We start from the raw sequence: 18,806 nt of genomic DNA, 5'->3' as shown, positions 1-18,806 counted from the left end.
AAAGGAGGGAAGCACGCAAACAACCCTCACCTGGTGGAGGACCAGCCCTTCCCGCAGCAGCGACTGTCCCGCAAGGCCAGGCAGAAAACCAACGTCTTCGACCCCGACTACGTCGCCGGGGTCTCGCCCTTCGCGGAAAACGACGTCTACAGCCGCGCGGCCAACCTGCAAATCCGGGACGCGGCCCTGGGCGCGGGCAGGAGGCGCCTGAACCCCAACGCCGTGACAAAGAAGTTTGTGAAGAGGAGGTGAAGGGCGGGACGGGGCCCTCCCGCGCGTCTCTGGTGCCGGACAAGCGGGCAGTGCTGGGAGTGACAGTCACCGGGTTTGGGGAGGCTCTGAGCGGGGTGATCTGCCAGAACAGGGGGGGCTGGGCGAGGCAGCATAGCCCCCAGGACACCCCAGCACTGGCGGCTGGCGTCGCTAATAAAACACAGAAACCCCGAGCACTGTGGCTCAGCCTTTTTTCTGTGGCTGCCTGTGCTGGGCTCACAGGCCAGCGTGTGCCTTCCTCCGAGCCTTGAGAGGAAGAGGAGGCTGAGGAGGGTTTCTCAGCGCTGCAGTGGCACTAACAAGGCGGGGGGTGGGGGTGATACCCCTGCAGCACGGCCACGTCTGATGGCAAAGCCTTTCAGATCCATCTGCTTAAATCCTTCACAGTAAAGCGTTCTGCACACCTCTCCAGGTAATTGCAGCGTTTCTTCTTTCCCCTGTTATAATCTTTCATGATCACCGACCCTGGCTGCTGGCCCTGTGGTCCTGCTGGTCACCTCCCTGCAGGAGGGCAGCAGGAAGAACACACACCTGAGCCTCAGCAACCCCCAGATCATTTTAGCACGTTGGCACAAATACACCAAAGATGCCAGTAAAGTGGGACGGTGCCAGTTCTTCTGGGGAGGTAGGTGATTCCAGTCATCTCTGCTTAGAGCTTCTGGCATCACATACAGCCCCCAGACCATCCCAGGGGAGAGCTCTGCATCTCCCCAGGCCCCCTACAGACAGCGCCCTGCTTTAGGTGGACTATAAAACCAATTAGTTGAATGCTCTGTGATTTGCAGGCTGGGGTTTGGGTAGTAAAGATCGTTACTTTGGACTTAACACCACAAAATCTGAAAGAAACATTGCCATACTTTTAAAAAGTGCACACACAGCACAGTGCCTTTTCTTATGCAAGAACTGCAGCGGGAGACAGCCCAGGCACAAACCATCACAGGCTGCTTCCCACTATTTCCTGACCCAAGCACTGTACTGGTCCCAGCTGGGCTGATCCCAGACTGAAGGACAGACACTTTCTCTGGGCAGAGAGAAGATGCCCTTGAAAAAAACACAACAAGACTTTACACTGCAAAATGAAAACTTTCATTGTTTTATTCTTGACTGCAGCTGTTTACAGAAATATAGTTGCGAGTATACAAATGTCCCAATAGAAGCAAAATATTTTTATTTTTTAATATTCAACAAGTTATCACAGGAGAGCTAAAAACATAGATGCAAAGGAAATATCCCCTCGTAGAACAAACTGAAAACACCGGGTATCAGTGCTTTGAAAATCCCAACTACGAAAGCCATATACACAGAAATGCACAAGGGAATATCGGGTGCTACTGTCACATCGCGGGACAGGGGAAGAGGCAGCTCAGCGGTCGATCAGTGCTCCAGGAACACACGGCAGAAAGGGGTGAACCACCCACAGGTGCAGCTGGTGACAGGTAGACAGCTCTGCTCTGACAGTTTTTGGAGCTTACTCATTAACAGCGAGCTCAAATGAAAATATTTCAAATCATCTAATTTCAAATTAGTGTCCAGAACAACAACAACAACAAAGTGTCAGGAATACCGTGGTCACTAACGGGACACAGCAACACCCAGAGGGGCTGTACCCACTCCCTTCGGAAGGGACCATCCCCTGGGGCGCCGGGATGGCCTGGGGACCCCCCTGCATGAGGGACACTCGGACCAGACCTCTCCCCCCACTCACAGAGGGGCCGTTCCAGGGACTGAAGAGAAGGGAAGGGCATTTCCATGACCTGATCCGAGTCCTGCAACACAACTGGAATGAGGTGGGGGTGTGGGAGTGCTGGAGTCTGAACCAGCGCTTGCAAAGAGAGTGCAGGTGTGTCCCATGGCAAGCAGGGAAATCCCGATTCCTCACCCTTGTCCCAATACACCTGAACATTCAGAGGCAATTTAATCAACTTCAGAAATGACAGATCACCATCTCCGGGAGCAGCAGGTTCCAGACCTGCAAACAGATGGCTCAGAGGGGAAACAAGCGCTTTTGGTGTGGCAGAGGTGCCTGGATAAAGCCTGTTACTGGGACAGTAACATCTATCCATCGACCTCATGTCAAATGACAGTGGAACACACCTGATGGCATGGAGAATCGTACTAGACAAAATACATGCTATTGATTTTATGATCTGGATTTCTTTTAGAGAGTTTAATTTCTCAAATAATCTGTAAGAAATCGGTACAAGTCAGGGCAGGGTTCCCCATGGCTACAAGCCAAGGAGAGCTTCCACCAGCTTTTCAAGGAGAGTTTCCTAGATACTGACTGTTGCAGTACAAAGTCAGTTAAATACATTAAAGATGCCTGCCCTGATCAGACTAGAGAGAAGAGGAATGACAGATTAAGCTTCATCTTCCTGATCCAAACCAACCCTGCTGGGCAGCAGCCGGGATGCTCTGCTATGCAAGAACGATTAATAACCCGCCCTGGCAAAAAGCTGCTGGCGTCAGTCCAGCTGCTCCGGAGCAAGACAGCTGCCACCACGGCTCCCTACCAGCACGAGCTGCTGCGAGACTGAGAACGGGAGAGGTCCCCAGGCCAGGAGTCCCGGGAGGAAAGCTGGCTGGAGAGCAAGGGGACGCAGAAAAACCCTGCCCTGCTGCTGCTGCTGCGGTTCCTGAGCCCAGCCCAGGCTCTCAACCAAGGCTGCCGGTTCTACTCTTTTGCTACCACCACACCTGCAATTATTAATAAAAATAGATATAAAAATAGAAAAGGGGACAGCTGCTTTAAAGCCACGGATATTAGTGTTGTTCACAAGCAAGTTTCTGGAGCAACAGCGCCACGTGTACAGCACTGAAGGGTGTTCGTACAGCTGTCAACGAGTTACTACAAAACCTTGGTAAATAACCTTGTGAAGAAAAGGAATAGTATTTCAGGTTTATAAAAATGTAAATATAACAGTATTCTATGAGTGTGTCTACTATTTATATAGGATAGATACAATTCCTTTATATACATATATATAACCCTAGAATATACAGGCATTGCCTATTTACAGACCTATACAGACTTTGAGAAAGGAAGAGCCTCTCCTGTGCAACCCCTCAGAGCCCCACACGCAACTAGAGACTTTTACAAACACTCTTTTACAGGAGTTTATCTGCATTTTCCCTCTTACCTACCAAAACTTATCACATTTCCCACGGGGACCCTCTGTGCTCGATCCCGCCGGCAGCGAGCGCAGACAGACGCCCGTTCGTAGGCTCAGCTGACTCCTGTCACACGCAACTGGTGTAACTGGTCTGAATATGAACATGAAGTGCTAACGGTCTAACCCAAAAGGCTACTCCAAATTAAGACAAAAACCCCAAACAAACAAAGCATCTCAGTACCCGTTTCCTTTTAGCTTCTAAAAGGATGGAGCTGCCACCAGTCCTCGGGAACACAACAAACACCCGTCCCTCAACAATAAATTCTGCACTAATGAGAAGTCACCAGTGATCAGTATTTCTTCTTCTCACCTTCCACCTGCCACTCCCAGCTCGGAGCGTGCAAAGCAATTCACTCTCCTTGTCACTGCTCTATCACCCAGATAAAAGTCTGTGATCCCTCCTTCTCCTCTCCTGTAATGACCCTGAAAATCAGTTTGCCACACAGAGGCATGAGGTTCATCAACTGAAAGTTCTAACTCTGAATGAACGTGCCCGTGCACGCCTGCACACATCCCCCCGGGGGGAAACCACGTGGAGCTTTTTTAGTCCAGTAACAACTTTTTTTTATTTTGCTTTTTAATAAATCACTTTTCCTGCTACTCAAATAGTTCTTTTAACTATGGTTTAAGACAAAAGCTTCTGACTCATTTGGTGTTCATTCTGAGGACTCTGGAAAGATGAGAGAGTAGAAAATCTATTCAGACAAGTTTTCTTTTTAGAAACTACGTCCTAACTCAAAATCACAACAGCAGCTTTAAAAACATAAAAAAGTTCAGCTTATCTAAATGAGGGGAATGTCCACTGATACAGCTGCCCAGACTCAGTATTTCCAGTAAAAAAACCTGCCCAAGTAACAAATGCTTAACTGTTCATGCTTCAGTCTACCTTAAAACTAAATAGGAAGTAACCACCCTGTCAGTAATTAAAAGTAATTATAAAAAAATGGTTGGTGATTAAACATCCACTTTGAGACAGCAAGGCTGAAATTGTTTCTTGAACTATTTTTATGTTAAAATAACAGCAAAGCATTTGGCTTGAGTAACTGCTGAAAGGTCAGACAGTGAAGAGGCAATTAATAACAAAACACGGACTTGCTAATTAAGCACAAAGCACCAATAACTTCCTACCAGAGGAGATGTTTAGCTAATAACTGTGTATTTTGTGTTAGTCGATGATTTTATATACAGATATACAGATATGTACAGTGTACAAGCGGGCAGGAGCATGAATGCAGCAGTCACGGCTGGTGGCTAGCGGGTACGTCTCCCTAGATCTTAATCTGTGCCAAGAAATCGCTGTTCTGTGAAGCACCAGGGTCACTGCAGCGAGGGGGGCAGGGGTGCTGCAGAGGGACAGAGCTGGAGGGGACAGCCCACGGTTAACGTGGAGGATCAGAGCGAGCTCCAGCAGCAGAGAAAAGACACAAACTCATCCCAGCAATCAGCTCTGCCGGTTTCCACTTCTCACCTGGTAATACCTTCTGTATTTAGTGCAGTTCTGTGGATATGACACTAACTTCTGCTTTACAGTAACGTCAGGAAGTTTAAATTTCAAGAGACCAACGTCTCAGTATTTTCTAACTTTCTCAACCAAAATGGACCAGACCTGATACCACCCCTGGTCTCTGCAAACAGGCAAACACTCTGCCTGCTCACAGCCAACGGGCACGCGGGTGTGAGCACACAGAGGAGCAAACACAGGGGTTTAAGAAAAAAAACAACAAAAAAACCCCCCAAAACAACAACAACAACAAAAAGGTAAGCAGAGTAAGCTCCAATTCTCAAACCAACTGCTCAAATCACAAACCAAAACGTTCAGGACTGATAAAATACAGATGTGGCTCACACTGTTCTTGGGTCTTTCTGCCATGGAATCCTGCAGCCTGCCTTTGGGCTCCTCATGGGCGTATCAGAGCGCTCCTTACCCTCTGTAACAGCTGGTCCAAGCAGCAGTTCCAGCACTAATCAACCGCTGAGCAATCTCTTCATTCATACGACAAATACTTTTTGTAACCAAATCACATGTTCAAACTGTTGTACATTTAAACACTGACCTAAAATGAACAAGATAAATTTAACACAAGAAAAGAAAGGTGTTATCCAGAAGTGAAAAATGTGATAGCACAGCCCTTTCTTTTTCTTTTTAAATTTATTTTTTTTTACAATTACAATTTTTTTTTTCTCTTCTCTTCATAAGCGACCTAAAATACGCACAAATTTCAAACATACCCTTCCCCTGGAGCTGTAGCAGTCTTGGTATGAAGTTCTCTTTTGGACACCCAACTTGTTAAATGAAGAATTGGTCCCTGGTGACTTGGCACTGAACAACTGCACTTCAGCGTCAGGATACACCCCTCTGCAACAGCAGGACACACCGAAGCAGCACACGAGGATTTCTCATTCCTATTACTTCTGTGTATGAAGGCCCCAGGTGACACCCCACAGCTTGTTCTGGGACTGCGATCCTGCAAAAGCCACCAGTTCATTTTTGAATAACTGGCTATCGACTTCCATGAGCATCTGGAAGTTGTTTCGGTCCATAATTCTCAGTCTTTATCAACATAGCATCACAGAGCATTGAGTCAATGCTGCGAGATCGCTGTTTTCATGTCATGAACCATAACAAGAACATGTTAATATTCTGTCTTAGAAGGAAAAAATAAAATAAAAATAAATCACAGAAAGAAAAAAGTATGGTTCAGGGTTAGAAAGCAGCTCTGGACATTATGAAGCAGGGAATTCTTTTTATCATGATTAAAATTTTAAACATTTTAAGCATAATCATAAATTAAGAGTTAAAACACAGAGGCGCTAATAATAAAATATTAAATAGACAATGATAGTGGATAAAAGCTGAATGGCTCATTCTGAATGAAACCCCCTTATTTCATACACGCCTAAATGCCTACGGGTTTCCTCACTAGATTGTATTGCTGAGTGACAGACACATCAAAACACACAGTGAAGCTTCTCATAGCCAGTTGGAACAAGAAATTGCCTGATGGAATGGCGAGAGATGAACAAGTTATTTATGTTGCAAAAAGTACTTAAATACTCAATAAAGACATAACAAATCCCACCCCACCCCACTGTTATCAGACGCCACGTTGTGGTAGAACATCAGACAAACTCACAAATTTACCACAAAAATGTGTGGCAAAAAGAATATTTTATATATATGTATATATATAAATTTTTATATTTATGCCAATGTACTCACTCAGTACAAATAGCAAAATAGTATACCATTTCCTAAATACAAAATATAGCTTTCCAAAAAAATGAAACACACATTAGATATAAACCATCCAAAACTTGAACGATTGAAAACTGTATTCAAAATTAAATGACCCAGAGCAGGTCTCTTTCTGAAAAGTTCCCTTCATATCGGCAAGAAGCCTTACTACTGAAAACGTAATTCAATGCCTCTCAAAGAGAGGGAGAAAGAGAGAGACAGAAAGAGAAAGTGAACGTCATGACAGACGGACAAACAGGGAAAACCATTAAAACCAACAAAAACTCTACACGGACCAACTAAGCACACGAGTCAGGGGACAAACACACAGTAAACAGACTAGAGAGTAACTTAAAAACCACGTACAGACTCTTCTGTGTTATTTAAAATAATGACAATGACAAATGACATGATACCAACTCGACTCCAGCAGGGCGGAACAGCCGCACGGGGCGGCTGCCCGGCTCTAACTGCAGCTACAGCTTTCCACGGGCAGAAGGAGAAGAAACAAAGATCTGCAGGAGGCTGTAGTGAGAGATCACAAAACCGTCTGGATCGTCGGAGCACCCAAAACATTCACGTGCCTCACAAGACAACTGCATGGGCTGGAGTGGGTTGTTTTTACATTCGATAACATCGGTTAATTTTTATTTTAATTGAAACGTGACAATCTAGAAGCTCGACTTGGGGACTTGGTAGAGGAAAAAAAAAAAAATCACTTCAAAACTGCAATGAGCTCAATATGCTACAAAGAAGCAACAGCTCAAGGTGAAGTGACACTTTCAAGAATGCTTAAAAATGATGTAATTTGCCCCCTACTTGGGGAAAAGTCAAACTGAAGGTTTACAGCAGTAACAGCTGGAAAATGACTGATTAAGGGGAATTCCTGCATTGAGAAGGTGGTGGAGAAATTTCTTCCTCTTCCCCTAATCCTCGATTTTTTGTCAGAGCTTCTCCTGACTATGCAATCTAATGCCATGGATTCCTAAAAGCTGCTTCTGAGCCTTAAAGCCAGCAGGATATTTATGGGTTTGGTTTTTTTTAAAAAAAAAGTAATATGAAACAGAGAGAAGGAAAACCATGAGAAGTAGGAAAGGGAGAAGGCTGGTTTGAGGATGGGTAATGCAGCTTTAGAGGTCTAACCCATACAGTCAGAGCGAGAGACACAGGAGTTCTTTCCTCAGCCAGGCAGAACGTTCCTTTCAAGTTGAGGGTATTTTAAAGGGCAAAATTTTAAGAGTAAAATTTAATTGAAAGTTCCCCTTCATTTCTTCATTTTGTTAGAGCCACCGAACCCTTGCTCTATGTACAGTTACACGTAAGAGACATGGAAAACCATTAATCACATTCTCAGATGGGAAGCACCCACCTCTGGCTATCTACAGTAGCAAGCAGTTCTCTGCTTGTGTATTACAGTTATCAATATTTTTCATTGCCACCTACTGCAATTAACAAATTGCAGCATCAGCTCTCCCACTCCACCGTTAAACCTGCGATCCCTTCGCTTACTGACAGCTACGAGTCACGGCTCATGTCACAGGCATTGGATGTTTCTGCTTCACAAGCTTTTCTAGTCAAAAGAGGGGATGTGAAAAAGGAAAAGGAGGGGAGGAAAAAGTAAACGTGGTAACATGAATTACCTTTTAACAGCAATAATAACTGACCAGATATGCTTTAAATTGCAAGAGCACCCCACCATCAGTGAGGTTCAGGAATCTGGTAACAGTCCGATCCCAGGCCCTGGGAAAACAAAGCATAGCTCTTCAGCATTATTGGCACTACAAATCCCAACACTACGGTCACAGCCTCAGGTGCCAGTCGCTGCAGCTGGCCACGAGTGTGCTCTTTAGAGAAGAGGGCCACTTTCTGACAGAAGCAATCAGTTCCACACAGCGTAATCCAGAGTCGGAAGGTCTGAGAGGATCTGGGAAATCATCACTGTTTTCTTCACAGAACTTCTGCAGGAAAAAACAAGCAAGTAAAAAAGTTAGGAATAGCTAACCAAAGTCACCCTCTTACTTCTGTGTAGTTCCTTCCTCTTGAAAGTGCCTTCACAAGCAGACAGGAAGCTATGAGTGTGTATCAGAAGGCAGCACTCTCACCAGGTGGGATTAATCTCCTTCCACTCCTTTTTATTTTTTTCTTCTTTTTTGAAGTCCGTAACTTCATGTACAAAACCGTTGAGATTAGAAAATGAAGCGTATTGCTGAAGTGAAACTTACGGGGGATTTAGGACGGCACCACAGTTAACTAGAGCCAAGCTGCACGCTGTGGACAATACTAGATTCCAGAGTCCTCCTGGTTCTTGGTACTCATCTGTAGTCAAAGCCTCTGTCACCCCTCTGGAAAAGGCACCTTCCGAGAGCAGAGTGTTTCCAGCTCACTTTTAACAGCAGCTCAGCATGTGGCACACTCTCAACAGCCGCTGTATTCTATGGAAACTTGTTCTCACATTACGTTATCATAACCCAGGAGGCAACTTCAGCTCAGTACAGACGTGGGGTGTTATTTACCCAATCAGCCTTAAGTTTTTAACTGAAGTCATATTTCATAACACTTTTCTCTGCTGAGCTGTCAGTGATCTACTCACTCTCCTAATAAAGGCCTAGACCATAACAGCAGATAACAAAACATACAGTAACTGAACAACAAGACCCGGTCTCAACTGTTCCATACAAATTCTGACCTCGGACTGTTTTTAATAGCTCTTCATTCCAGCCACTGGTGTTATATTCTTAATTCAGCATTACCAGTATTTTAGCTGATGGTGATCAACTCTGAAGTAAACACTGAACAAAAGCACTCACGGCAGAAAAGAACCCAGAAACCTAAACACATTACTCACTTGCCTAATTAAAAGGAGCCAGCCATATTGTTCCCCTGGTTCTGCAGCGACACGAGCAGATCATCTATTTTCTCCATATTCTGATTGGTTGCCATCGCCGAAGTCTCGGGTATCTGCTGGGAGAGCAGCGTGGGCACTGCTGCTTGTCCCTCGCTCTGCGGCTGCCCTGGCTGACTGATGGCCATCAACTCCTCCGGCAACGAAGCTGGTCCAGAAGTTAGCAGCTGCCCACAGTCTGGCAAGCAGTAAGGGAAGAACAAAGGACCATTTAATTGAGGTTAATACACGGCGTAAATTAGCCAATTTCTTTACATATATCCATATTGACTACAAACTGCAGAGAAGGTTACACGCCCTTTTGTTTCACGGACCACCTTTGCTCACCACTCCCGCAGGGTGTAAGCAACGTTTCAAGGTGTACACACTGAATAGATGGACTCTGTATGTCAATCAAACACTACTAACATCCCAACCAGAGGACAACACAGCTAGAAGAAAAACAAAATGCATGGTTTAAGTGTTGAGTTTGCCCATCCTTTGTCTTTCCCATTTACAGGATGTGTTATCTTCAGTTCAGCCAAGGCACTCACTAGCTTCTCTATATATCTGCCAAGTGTCACATCTCCGACCATTTCTAGTGTTATCTTCAGCGTCACGGAAAGGCTTGGGGGGTCTGTGGCCTGATTGTCAGCAAAGCACACACTGGGATGTAACCACAGAGCACTACACAGCTATGGCTTTCTGTCCAGATCTGCTATCAGATGCTGTAACCATCATCTGGATCTGCTACTTCTGGAGCATCAACAGTGTGTACAGCCCTTTACAGGCAGAACAAAACACCTACAGCCCAAGGAACTTCTCATAGAGGCGAGATGCAGAGATGCAATATGGAAAAGTGCAGGCTTAGGAACTTAAAGGGGTTTCAAATACACCTCCATAGGTGCTTCTCTGTACTATGCAGCTTTAAAAAAAATCCTCCCTTTCTATAATGTGTGGAGAAAGTCATTGTTGTGGAAATCAAACGCAGCCAGAGAAAGATTAGTGGAGCTGTCTTAATAGGCTGTAGCTTTTGTCTTTTTTTTTGTTTCCTAAACATGTGTGTACATGTAATTTATCTATTATTTGCATATGTATCGTTAATATTCCTATATAAATATACACACTATTCTAAGATGGTTTTGTCACATGTTGATCCTAAGTGTAGGATGACCTACACAGGGTTAAGCCAAGAGTTCTCAAGCAAAATCAACAGCATAAGCATATGTTGTTCAGAGCAACACGAGTGGGTATGTTCTCAATTGCAGTGCTGCATTACTTATTTCTGGATTTCCTTTTTTTGGTAAGGAAATATCTTAGAATCAAATAATCATTGTCTTGTGGACTCCAATTAGTAGCTCTTCTAAATTGTAAACTCAGAATCAGGCATCTACCACTTACTGTTCTGAATGCCAAACAGGAATATTCCTGATGTCTGCTGAGACGAAGCAGGAGAATTCTGCAGCTGGTTGATAGCACCTCCTGCTGTGTTGTGAAACAGAGCAGCTGGCTGCTTTTTTTTTCCTGCCATGCTGTTTTGAGAAGAGTACATAGGAGACTGCTGCAGCTCTGGCTGGCTCATACTGTTCTGCAAGGCAGACATGGAAGCTGAAGAGATGAAGAGGGTGACTTGTTGCTCTTGAGAACTTGGTGACCCTTGGACCAACTGAATCTGGGGTGAGTTATGGAAGATGGCTGGCTGCTGAGCTTCAGCCTGGCTGGATCCAGGATTCTGAAGAGGAGACACCGCAGTCTGACTCTGGAATTGCATGGGTTGCTGCTCCTGGTTCATTGATGCCATGTTAGTTTGTGGATGAAAAATGGACTGGCCTTGTTGCTCCTGGTTGGTAACTGGGTTTTGATTTGGACTGAAAATCATGTTCTGCTTTTGAGAAGCAATTGTACTCATTGCATTTTGATTACTGAACATCATGTTCTGCTGTTGCTGCTGCTGCTGTTCTTGAGATGGAGGACTACTCTGAATAGCAACTATCGAATGTTGAGGCTGGAAGATAGCTCCTTGTTGGTTCTGGGGAATTGAACTGGACTGGATGGAGCCCAACGACACTTGAGACTGAAACAAACCTTGCTGAGCAGGCTGGGTCTGAGGCTGTTCTTGGGGAAGCATAGAACTCTGGATATGAGATATCTGTGTCTGCTGCTGGAAAGGCGGCTGCTGCTCAGTGTTTGTTGCTGACTGAAGAGGAGAAATGGAATTTGGGCTTGTAAAGAATGACATCTGTTCTTCCTGAGTTGCAGGGTTGTTCATTGAACTCTGGGAAAGGAACATGTTGGCAGACTGCTGGTCTTGAGGAACTGAAGAGCTCTGTAATACACCCATGGCGTTCTGCGAGTGGAACATTGGAGGCTGCAGTTGGTCTGAGGAATTAGAACTGGTCTGGTTGTGGACAATGGAATTTGGACTGTGAAAAATAGAGCCTTGTGCTTCCTGTGATATATTCTGAGCATCACCAATAGGATTCTGAGAGTGAAAAAGCTGAGCCTGGGAATGTGGAGACTGCTGCATAAAGCTTCCTGACTGAATGGACATCATTTCTCCACCTTGCTGGAACAGACCACCTCCTTGTTGTTGAGTTCCACTCGCCTGAACAGTCATCATGGTTTTGGTAGATGAAAAGAGATTAACTTGAGATTGGCTTTCTCCACTGTGCTGCATCTGAACCATGGTCTGAAACACAGTACTCTGCATCTGTTTACTCTGACCTGAAGCTTCTTCTCCATCTGCAGAATTTGATGCCTGAAACATGGCAGGTCCGTTGTTGGACACCTGCTGCTGAGCAGTAGTAGTTGTCTCACTTCCAGAAACACCAGGAGATGAAGAGAATAATTCACACTGCATTTGCATGTCTTCGCTTGTCGATAACCCACTCATTATGTGAGAAGCCTGCTGGTAAACAGGTGACTGCTGGAGGGCTCCGTTCCCCGAAGCTGTTGAAGAGAACAAATCAGACTGCATTTGTGTTGCAGCTTGGCAAATGTTTTGTTGGATTCCTATCACCATTGCTGCAGAAGTCTCCATCGCCTGCTGCTGCTGCTGTTGTTGCTGCTGTTGATTGGACAGCGCATTTTCAGGCTGTGAGTGAACATTTTCAGCTCGTCCAGGCAAAAGGTTCTCTGGTCTGGAATGGACAGCTGTGTCTGAGGAGGAGAATATCCCAGAACTGACACTGTTTTGTATCTGGCTAACTTGCTGAAAGATATCTGCGTTTAGCTGATCTTGAACATCCTCGCTGTTGTCTGAACCAGAAAATAAAACAGAAGATAACTGTTGTTGAGCTTCCAATACCTGTTGCACCAAGTCAACATTTCTGTTGCTGCCAGTGGCAGTGTTAGTTGGAAAATTCCCAGCTTGCAGTTGCTGTATAGTGTTCTGTAACTGACTCACGCCGCCTGCCGATGAGAAAATACTAGATGAAATCTGCTGCTGCAATGCCTGTGCTGGTTCCGAGAGAGTAGACTGTTGTTGTTGTGATGCATCAGTTAACTGTGACAAGGTGACTACTGTGCCATCCGACTGCAAGACTTCCCTGGTTTGGGAATCTCTTGTTTGGAACTGAGCAGCTTGCTGCAATAATGCATCACTGTTCTGCAGCTGACCCGGAGTAGAGACTGCTGAAAAGCTACCAGGCTGGGAAATGTCCTGCGTTTGGATAGTAGTTAGTGTCTCTGGATTATACACCTTCGGCTGTATTTGTTGCTGGTTTTCATTTTCAGAAGGTAAATGGGAAGCAGAAGCTGATATGCCAGACATACTGTTTTCCAATGTTTGTTGAGTTGGTCCAACCACATTTGAAGCCTGAAAAGAGCAATACATTAAGCTATTCATAAACTTACTCAGGATATGCTTACAAAATTTCCACCAATCCACTACGTTCAGGAAAAAGCAGACAAAAGATTTGATGGCTACATGTCTCTCCAGACATAACCAAACAAGTAAGTAAATGACTAGCAGTGGAAATGCTACTTCAAGGAAGGAGTCAAGGTACAGCTTAATGAGAGCAATGCTAGAAAAATATTAAAATAATATTCTTACAGTAATTTACTAGTGTCCAGTGTCATAGGACAAAAAAAAAATCATCATAGTGTCATTAACCAATCAATCTGTTTGAATGCAGGAACAAGGTCAATTACTTTCAACAGAAATTGTTGATTATTTTAAACGTGTTCTGGGATCATAAGTTTTGGCCAGGCTGATTTTGGACATGACATTTCCCCTGTGTGTTACTCCTCTCCACTATTAGAACATGGACTGATGGGTAGATGTAACTAAGACTGTTAAAGCTACTGTCTGCAGAACACAATCCAACTTACCGTGAAGACAGGGGGAGATCTTTTTTCTGCACTTACTTCCATTGGAGCCACATCTTCATTCTTAATCATACTGCTTGGCATGAGTGGAGTTATCAAGGCACTAGGAAGAATGTTCACCTTCTCCAGGTTACAACCAGTGGCTTTCACTGCTGCAGTCACAAATAAAAACAAAAGAAGGGCAATGAAATGTGACCATTCACTAGTTTCTAGTGGTGGCCTGCTTCCCATTTCACTTTTCAGCTCTCCCGTAAGAGCTCTCATCCTCATGTAAGACAGTAACAAGCAGAGAGATCATTGCAAACATCTGAATACTTTAAATAATCCTAGAAAACAACTGACACCTTAAAAGATTATTTTTAAGACTAACAGCAATGCCATTGTTTTGTTTTACTTCCATTTCATATCCTTCTAGACCAGCACAGCCATCCACCAACTCCTTAAACTACAAACATAAAAGCTTAAGACATCTTTCCACAAATTATCAGACTTTAAACTTTACTGCACTTTAATCGTACAACTTGTCTATTTCATTTTGAAAAATGTCTGTTTTCAGGTAGGCATGAACAGAGTGCTCAAAGCATTCAGACTGTATTTTTATTCTGTCAAAGGATTAAGCAAGTAAAAACTTGATAAATCTGCATGCCAGCTCTGTAGCAAGACCAAATTGTTATTTTGCCTTTGCAGTGCCTATTTTTTCTATTTTTCTAAAGTAGAAAGATGGCTTCTTAGAGCAAATTAGATCTTTTTAGTTTTAATTTTAATTTTTCCTGATCCACATCAAAAATGTTGCATAAGCCAAGATCTTTGCTGTAAATGAAACTTTCTTGCTTTCAAATACTGCTGAAATCGAGCTTAAAGCAAACCAATGGGAAAGCCTGTAAAAATCACAGTTCCATAAGTACTTTTAAGTACAATAAGCTTTTCTCTTCTATGTGCTTAATCATGTTGTGTTCACCAGAAACAATAAATAAAAATTACTTAGTAAAATCCCAGTGGTATACAGATTAGATTCTAGCAATGGTATGTTCATTCCCAGTGACATAGTTGGTTGGAAGAATGAAAAAAAGTGAGATTATAATGAAAAAAACATTTCCAAAGCAGAGAGACACTGTTGGTTTTGGTCTTTTACAATGTGCTTAATCATGTTGTGTTCACCAGAAACAATAAATAAAAATTACTTAGTAAAATCCCAGTGGTATACAGATTAGATTCTAGCAATGGTATGTTCATTCCCAGTGACATAGTTGGTTGGAAGAATGAAAAAAAGTGAGATTATAATGAAAAAAACATTTCCAAAGCAGAGAGACACTGTTGGTTTTGGTCTTTTACAATGTTTTTGGTCTTTTACAATGTTTTTGTAATACATTTAGTTTAGAACTTCTGAAGAGTTACCATCTTATCAAGGCACACACACCCTTTCCCTTTTCTCTCGAAGCTGGAAACCGAAACCATCATTAACCACTTCAAAACAATGCTCCAGCACCACGGCAGTGTCAGACAGCAGCGACCTGAACTACATGGCTGCCCACACACTCCCATCTTCCTCAAGTGTTACACAACAGGTCAGAATTATACATCTGTTGTCTTGAAACACAACTCATCAAAACTGCAGACTCTTAAGTTAGAGCTCAGCATCTGTAATGGCTTTGGGAAGCCACATTTTGGGTTTTTTACACAGGCAGATGTTGTAATAGAAATTATTTTAAGAAATATTCACAGATACCTGAGACAAAGATTAAAATTGCCCGTGCCAGAAGAGAAAGGCCCTGTAGCTCAACACATAACTGTGCGTGTCCCTGGCAGCACCAGTTCGTTCTATTTGGCCAGGGCTGCTGGAAACAATGTCACTTCAGAAATGATGAATTCTAGGATTTTTGCTCCCAGTGCAAGGAAACAGGAAGGATGCAGCATCCCACTGGATCCCCACCTGGTCTTTATCATTTCAGAACAGTGAGGAGGGACGGGCTGGGATGTATGCAGAGAGAGTACATAAAGCAGACAAAATTATCATGGGTCATGATCAGCCTAGACTAGAATAGGTACAGGAATGAACCATCCAAAAAGAGCTAGCTAGCAGAAAATCCACACAAGAAAGTAAACTAAGATCTATCACACAAATTGAATGGAGGACATGAAGCATCAGAATTAGCACACTGTGTTCTTATGAACAGCAGATGTTCTCCTCAAGCAGTTGGTATCTTCCCTTGGTTAAGCCTCCATACTAAATTAGATGGATGTCAGGCTTGCCCTGCCATTAGTTATTACTTTCCTCATCTTTTTAATCTTCCTACTCAAAGTCTTACCAGTCCTTTTATCAGCTTGTTTCATTGCCCTAAATATTTTTGCTTATTTCTCCCCCAAATATTCTCTGCAGGTTTAAACTCATCGTATCTTGCATTATCCTCCCTAACAAGTTGTAAAGTCAACTTGTAAACATATCCCCTGCCAAGACCAAGCTATTAACTTCAAACATGAGCTTCATGATTTTAACCTGAAGCTATGGATTCCTATCAAAGCTGTGATCACATTGTTAATTTGCTTACCTTTCAACCTGCTTTCACCAGAGCAGGCTATGGAAATTTCCATTAACCTTTGTACACTACCATAGTTTTAACAATCAACTACGAAACATTTCCTTCCTCTGCTTTATTCAATATCGGAAGGATCAATTCACTTCACACTTGAAAACCAGGCAAACCTACAACTTGCTCCCTTGGAACAAAATGACAAACTTTGCATGGACGGAACGGTCAGAAAAAAACCCCCAAAAAACCCCACTGAAGGGAGTAAGTTGAAATTGTCAGAATTAGCACTCTTACCCAGACCCGCTGAAAGCAGTCCTACAAAACCACCGGGCAGCTTCCGAAAAATACTGCGTTAGCAAAATACCAAGTTTGTGTTTTTCAGCCCTCAGTTCTTCACCATCACTACCTTTATGTGTGGTTTTGCTCAAATTAACACTATACAGGTTCTAAATCCTTTGTATTAACTGACATCTTGGGCTTCTTTCTTTTTTCTTCTTCACTCGCAAGTATATTAAATTAAGATTAAACTGCAGGGCCTGATGCAAGAAAAACAGGGGGTTTTAGTATTTTTTTTTTGCAAGTTTTGTTCTATACTATCTCATGTTAAAATAGACGTAAAGGAATACTATTATAAAGTAAAATATTCATAAACAGAAAAAAAACCTTCACTGTATGAATATGGCCAGATTTTATAAGCACAGACTTATCTTCACAGGACATCTGATTTACTCCTCTAAATTTGGGTAGGAATTTATAGTTAAATTATTAACAACAACGATAAGAATCAATTTAGTACCTTTTATAGCCTCTTCAAAAGAACAATGTTGGGCTGGGCTGGAGATTTCCTTCTTCACATTAACATTCAGAGTACCAGCTGTTGAAACAAAAAACATTGAGAACTTCATTATGTTAAAACAGCAAACAAGCAGAAAAAACAAAGCAAACCAAAACAGTTCCTTATATCTTAAAGAAATTAAGGTTCTTTGAAACCCACACAAGCTTTTGCATTGTGTATTGTAATATAGATAAATAAATAAACAAAAATATATGACGTGGTCAAAGTTCAACTTTCCTTGGGACAAAGCCTGGTGCTATTTTTCAGTTCTACGTGGTGCCCTGTATGTAATACATCTATTTTTTTCCTGCTCAGCTTCATTTTGAATCTTATACTAGAAATGGATGCTACTTTATAAGAACAGCTGTCTCCATGCAGCTGAAATCTGAGATACCTGCCACATAAATGAGAAAAGCCAAGCCTTCAGATTTTATTATTTAACAGAGCAAACTTCACCAGCAAAAGGAGTTTGAAAAGATCCACGTAAATTAACATTACTGTTTTATGGACTAAATACTATGAAATCAGGAATGGGATGCTTAGCAGGTGAAACTGCCCATTCCTTCCTCCACTTTTCCATTTTACATACATGTATCTGGAGTGTACGTAAATGGCTGCACATCGTGTGATCTTCCAGCATTGGTCACCACATATATTCCCACAGAAACAGCTGAGGTTATTTGCTGGTCATGATATGGTGGCACCTTCACAATAAGGTGATTCTGAAATGCAAAAAATAACTTTTAAAAATCACATTTGAAACCTTATTTCATTACTATTGACCTTAATTGTATTTACTTCCATTAGAACAGAGAAACAGACTGATAAAACACCATAAAAACCAAATATGTTGGTGGAAATGTGACCAAGGTACATATTCAGTGAAGTAAACTGATGACTAACTTGTGCTAGAAGAGAGATTTGAATAATACGATGTTAACTGGCAATTTACAGCTCCAGAGGAAGGTGCAGAAAGGAAAGACATATAAAGTCCAGTATTTTAAACAGAAGCTCGTGCCTAACATGCCTGACAGAACAGCAATCAGCTTGCCATCGAGTTCTGCTGGGCGCAGACACGTCACTGTTGTGCTGAATCAGGTCTTTGTACTCAGCACGAACAGATGGAGGAGGCAGTTTCATGTTACACCTAAGCGGATTTAACACTGAGCAGACATCAAAAAATAGGCCTGCAACCACTCATCAGGAGTACCAGCCATGAGTGATCTGCCTGTTCCTCAGCTGCCCGTCTGTCCCACTAGAAGCGAGAAATCATTGTCATAGCGCCCGCGTGGAACACTGCCACAGTGGGAGCAAGGTGACGTTTGTTGGGTGTCTTTTACATCTAATAATTTCTCTAATTTCAGTCCAATAGTCCATAAAGACACTCAGTTGTGTCAAAAAGAATAAGCAAATATTTTATAAAACATTGCAGAGTGGAACAGAAATTCACCCAGGTACAGACCATGGTGTACACACAGTCTCCTTCCGCTCAGCAGCGATCTAACGTGGCCTTTGGAAAGCTACTGGAAAAAACTGGATTAAGGCTTTTAATTAC

At 42.9% G+C, this 18,806-nt stretch overlaps 2 protein-coding genes across 2 annotated transcripts in view; one reads left to right on the top strand and one right to left on the bottom strand.

Moving 5' to 3' along the window:
- Positions 1 to 252, top strand: part of NOB1 (NIN1 (RPN12) binding protein 1 homolog) — a gene marked incomplete at its 5' end in the record, with an annotated part of 977 nt that extends 725 nt beyond the window's left edge. The window contains one exon of the mRNA XM_010173378.1: positions 1 to 252. This exon is cut by the window's left edge and continues 12 nt beyond it. Within this exon, the coding sequence (XP_010171680.1) occupies positions 1 to 252 (252 nt within the window).
- An 8,326-nt stretch (positions 253 to 8,578) lies between these two features.
- Positions 8,579 to 18,806, bottom strand: part of NFAT5 (nuclear factor of activated T cells 5) — a 34,461-nt gene continuing 24,233 nt past the window's right edge. Inside the window, exons 8-13 of the mRNA XM_010173377.2 lie at positions 17,841 to 17,973; positions 17,213 to 17,290; positions 13,892 to 14,040; positions 10,961 to 13,376; positions 9,524 to 9,758; positions 8,579 to 8,636 (exon numbers count right to left, since the gene is read on the bottom strand). Of these exons, the coding sequence (XP_010171679.1) occupies positions 9,532 to 9,758; positions 10,961 to 13,376; positions 13,892 to 14,040; positions 17,213 to 17,290; positions 17,841 to 17,973 (3,003 nt within the window). The 3' untranslated portion in view covers positions 8,579 to 8,636; positions 9,524 to 9,531. The remainder of the gene's footprint in view (positions 8,637 to 9,523; positions 9,759 to 10,960; positions 13,377 to 13,891; positions 14,041 to 17,212; positions 17,291 to 17,840; positions 17,974 to 18,806) is intronic.

Source organism: Antrostomus carolinensis, unplaced genomic scaffold, assembly GCF_000700745.2.
Source record: "Antrostomus carolinensis isolate BGI_N321 unplaced genomic scaffold, ASM70074v2 scaffold5278, whole genome shotgun sequence".
Taxonomy (NCBI): Eukaryota; Metazoa; Chordata; class Aves; order Caprimulgiformes; family Caprimulgidae; genus Antrostomus; species Antrostomus carolinensis.
This window is presented reverse-complemented; position numbering and strand designations above follow the sequence as displayed.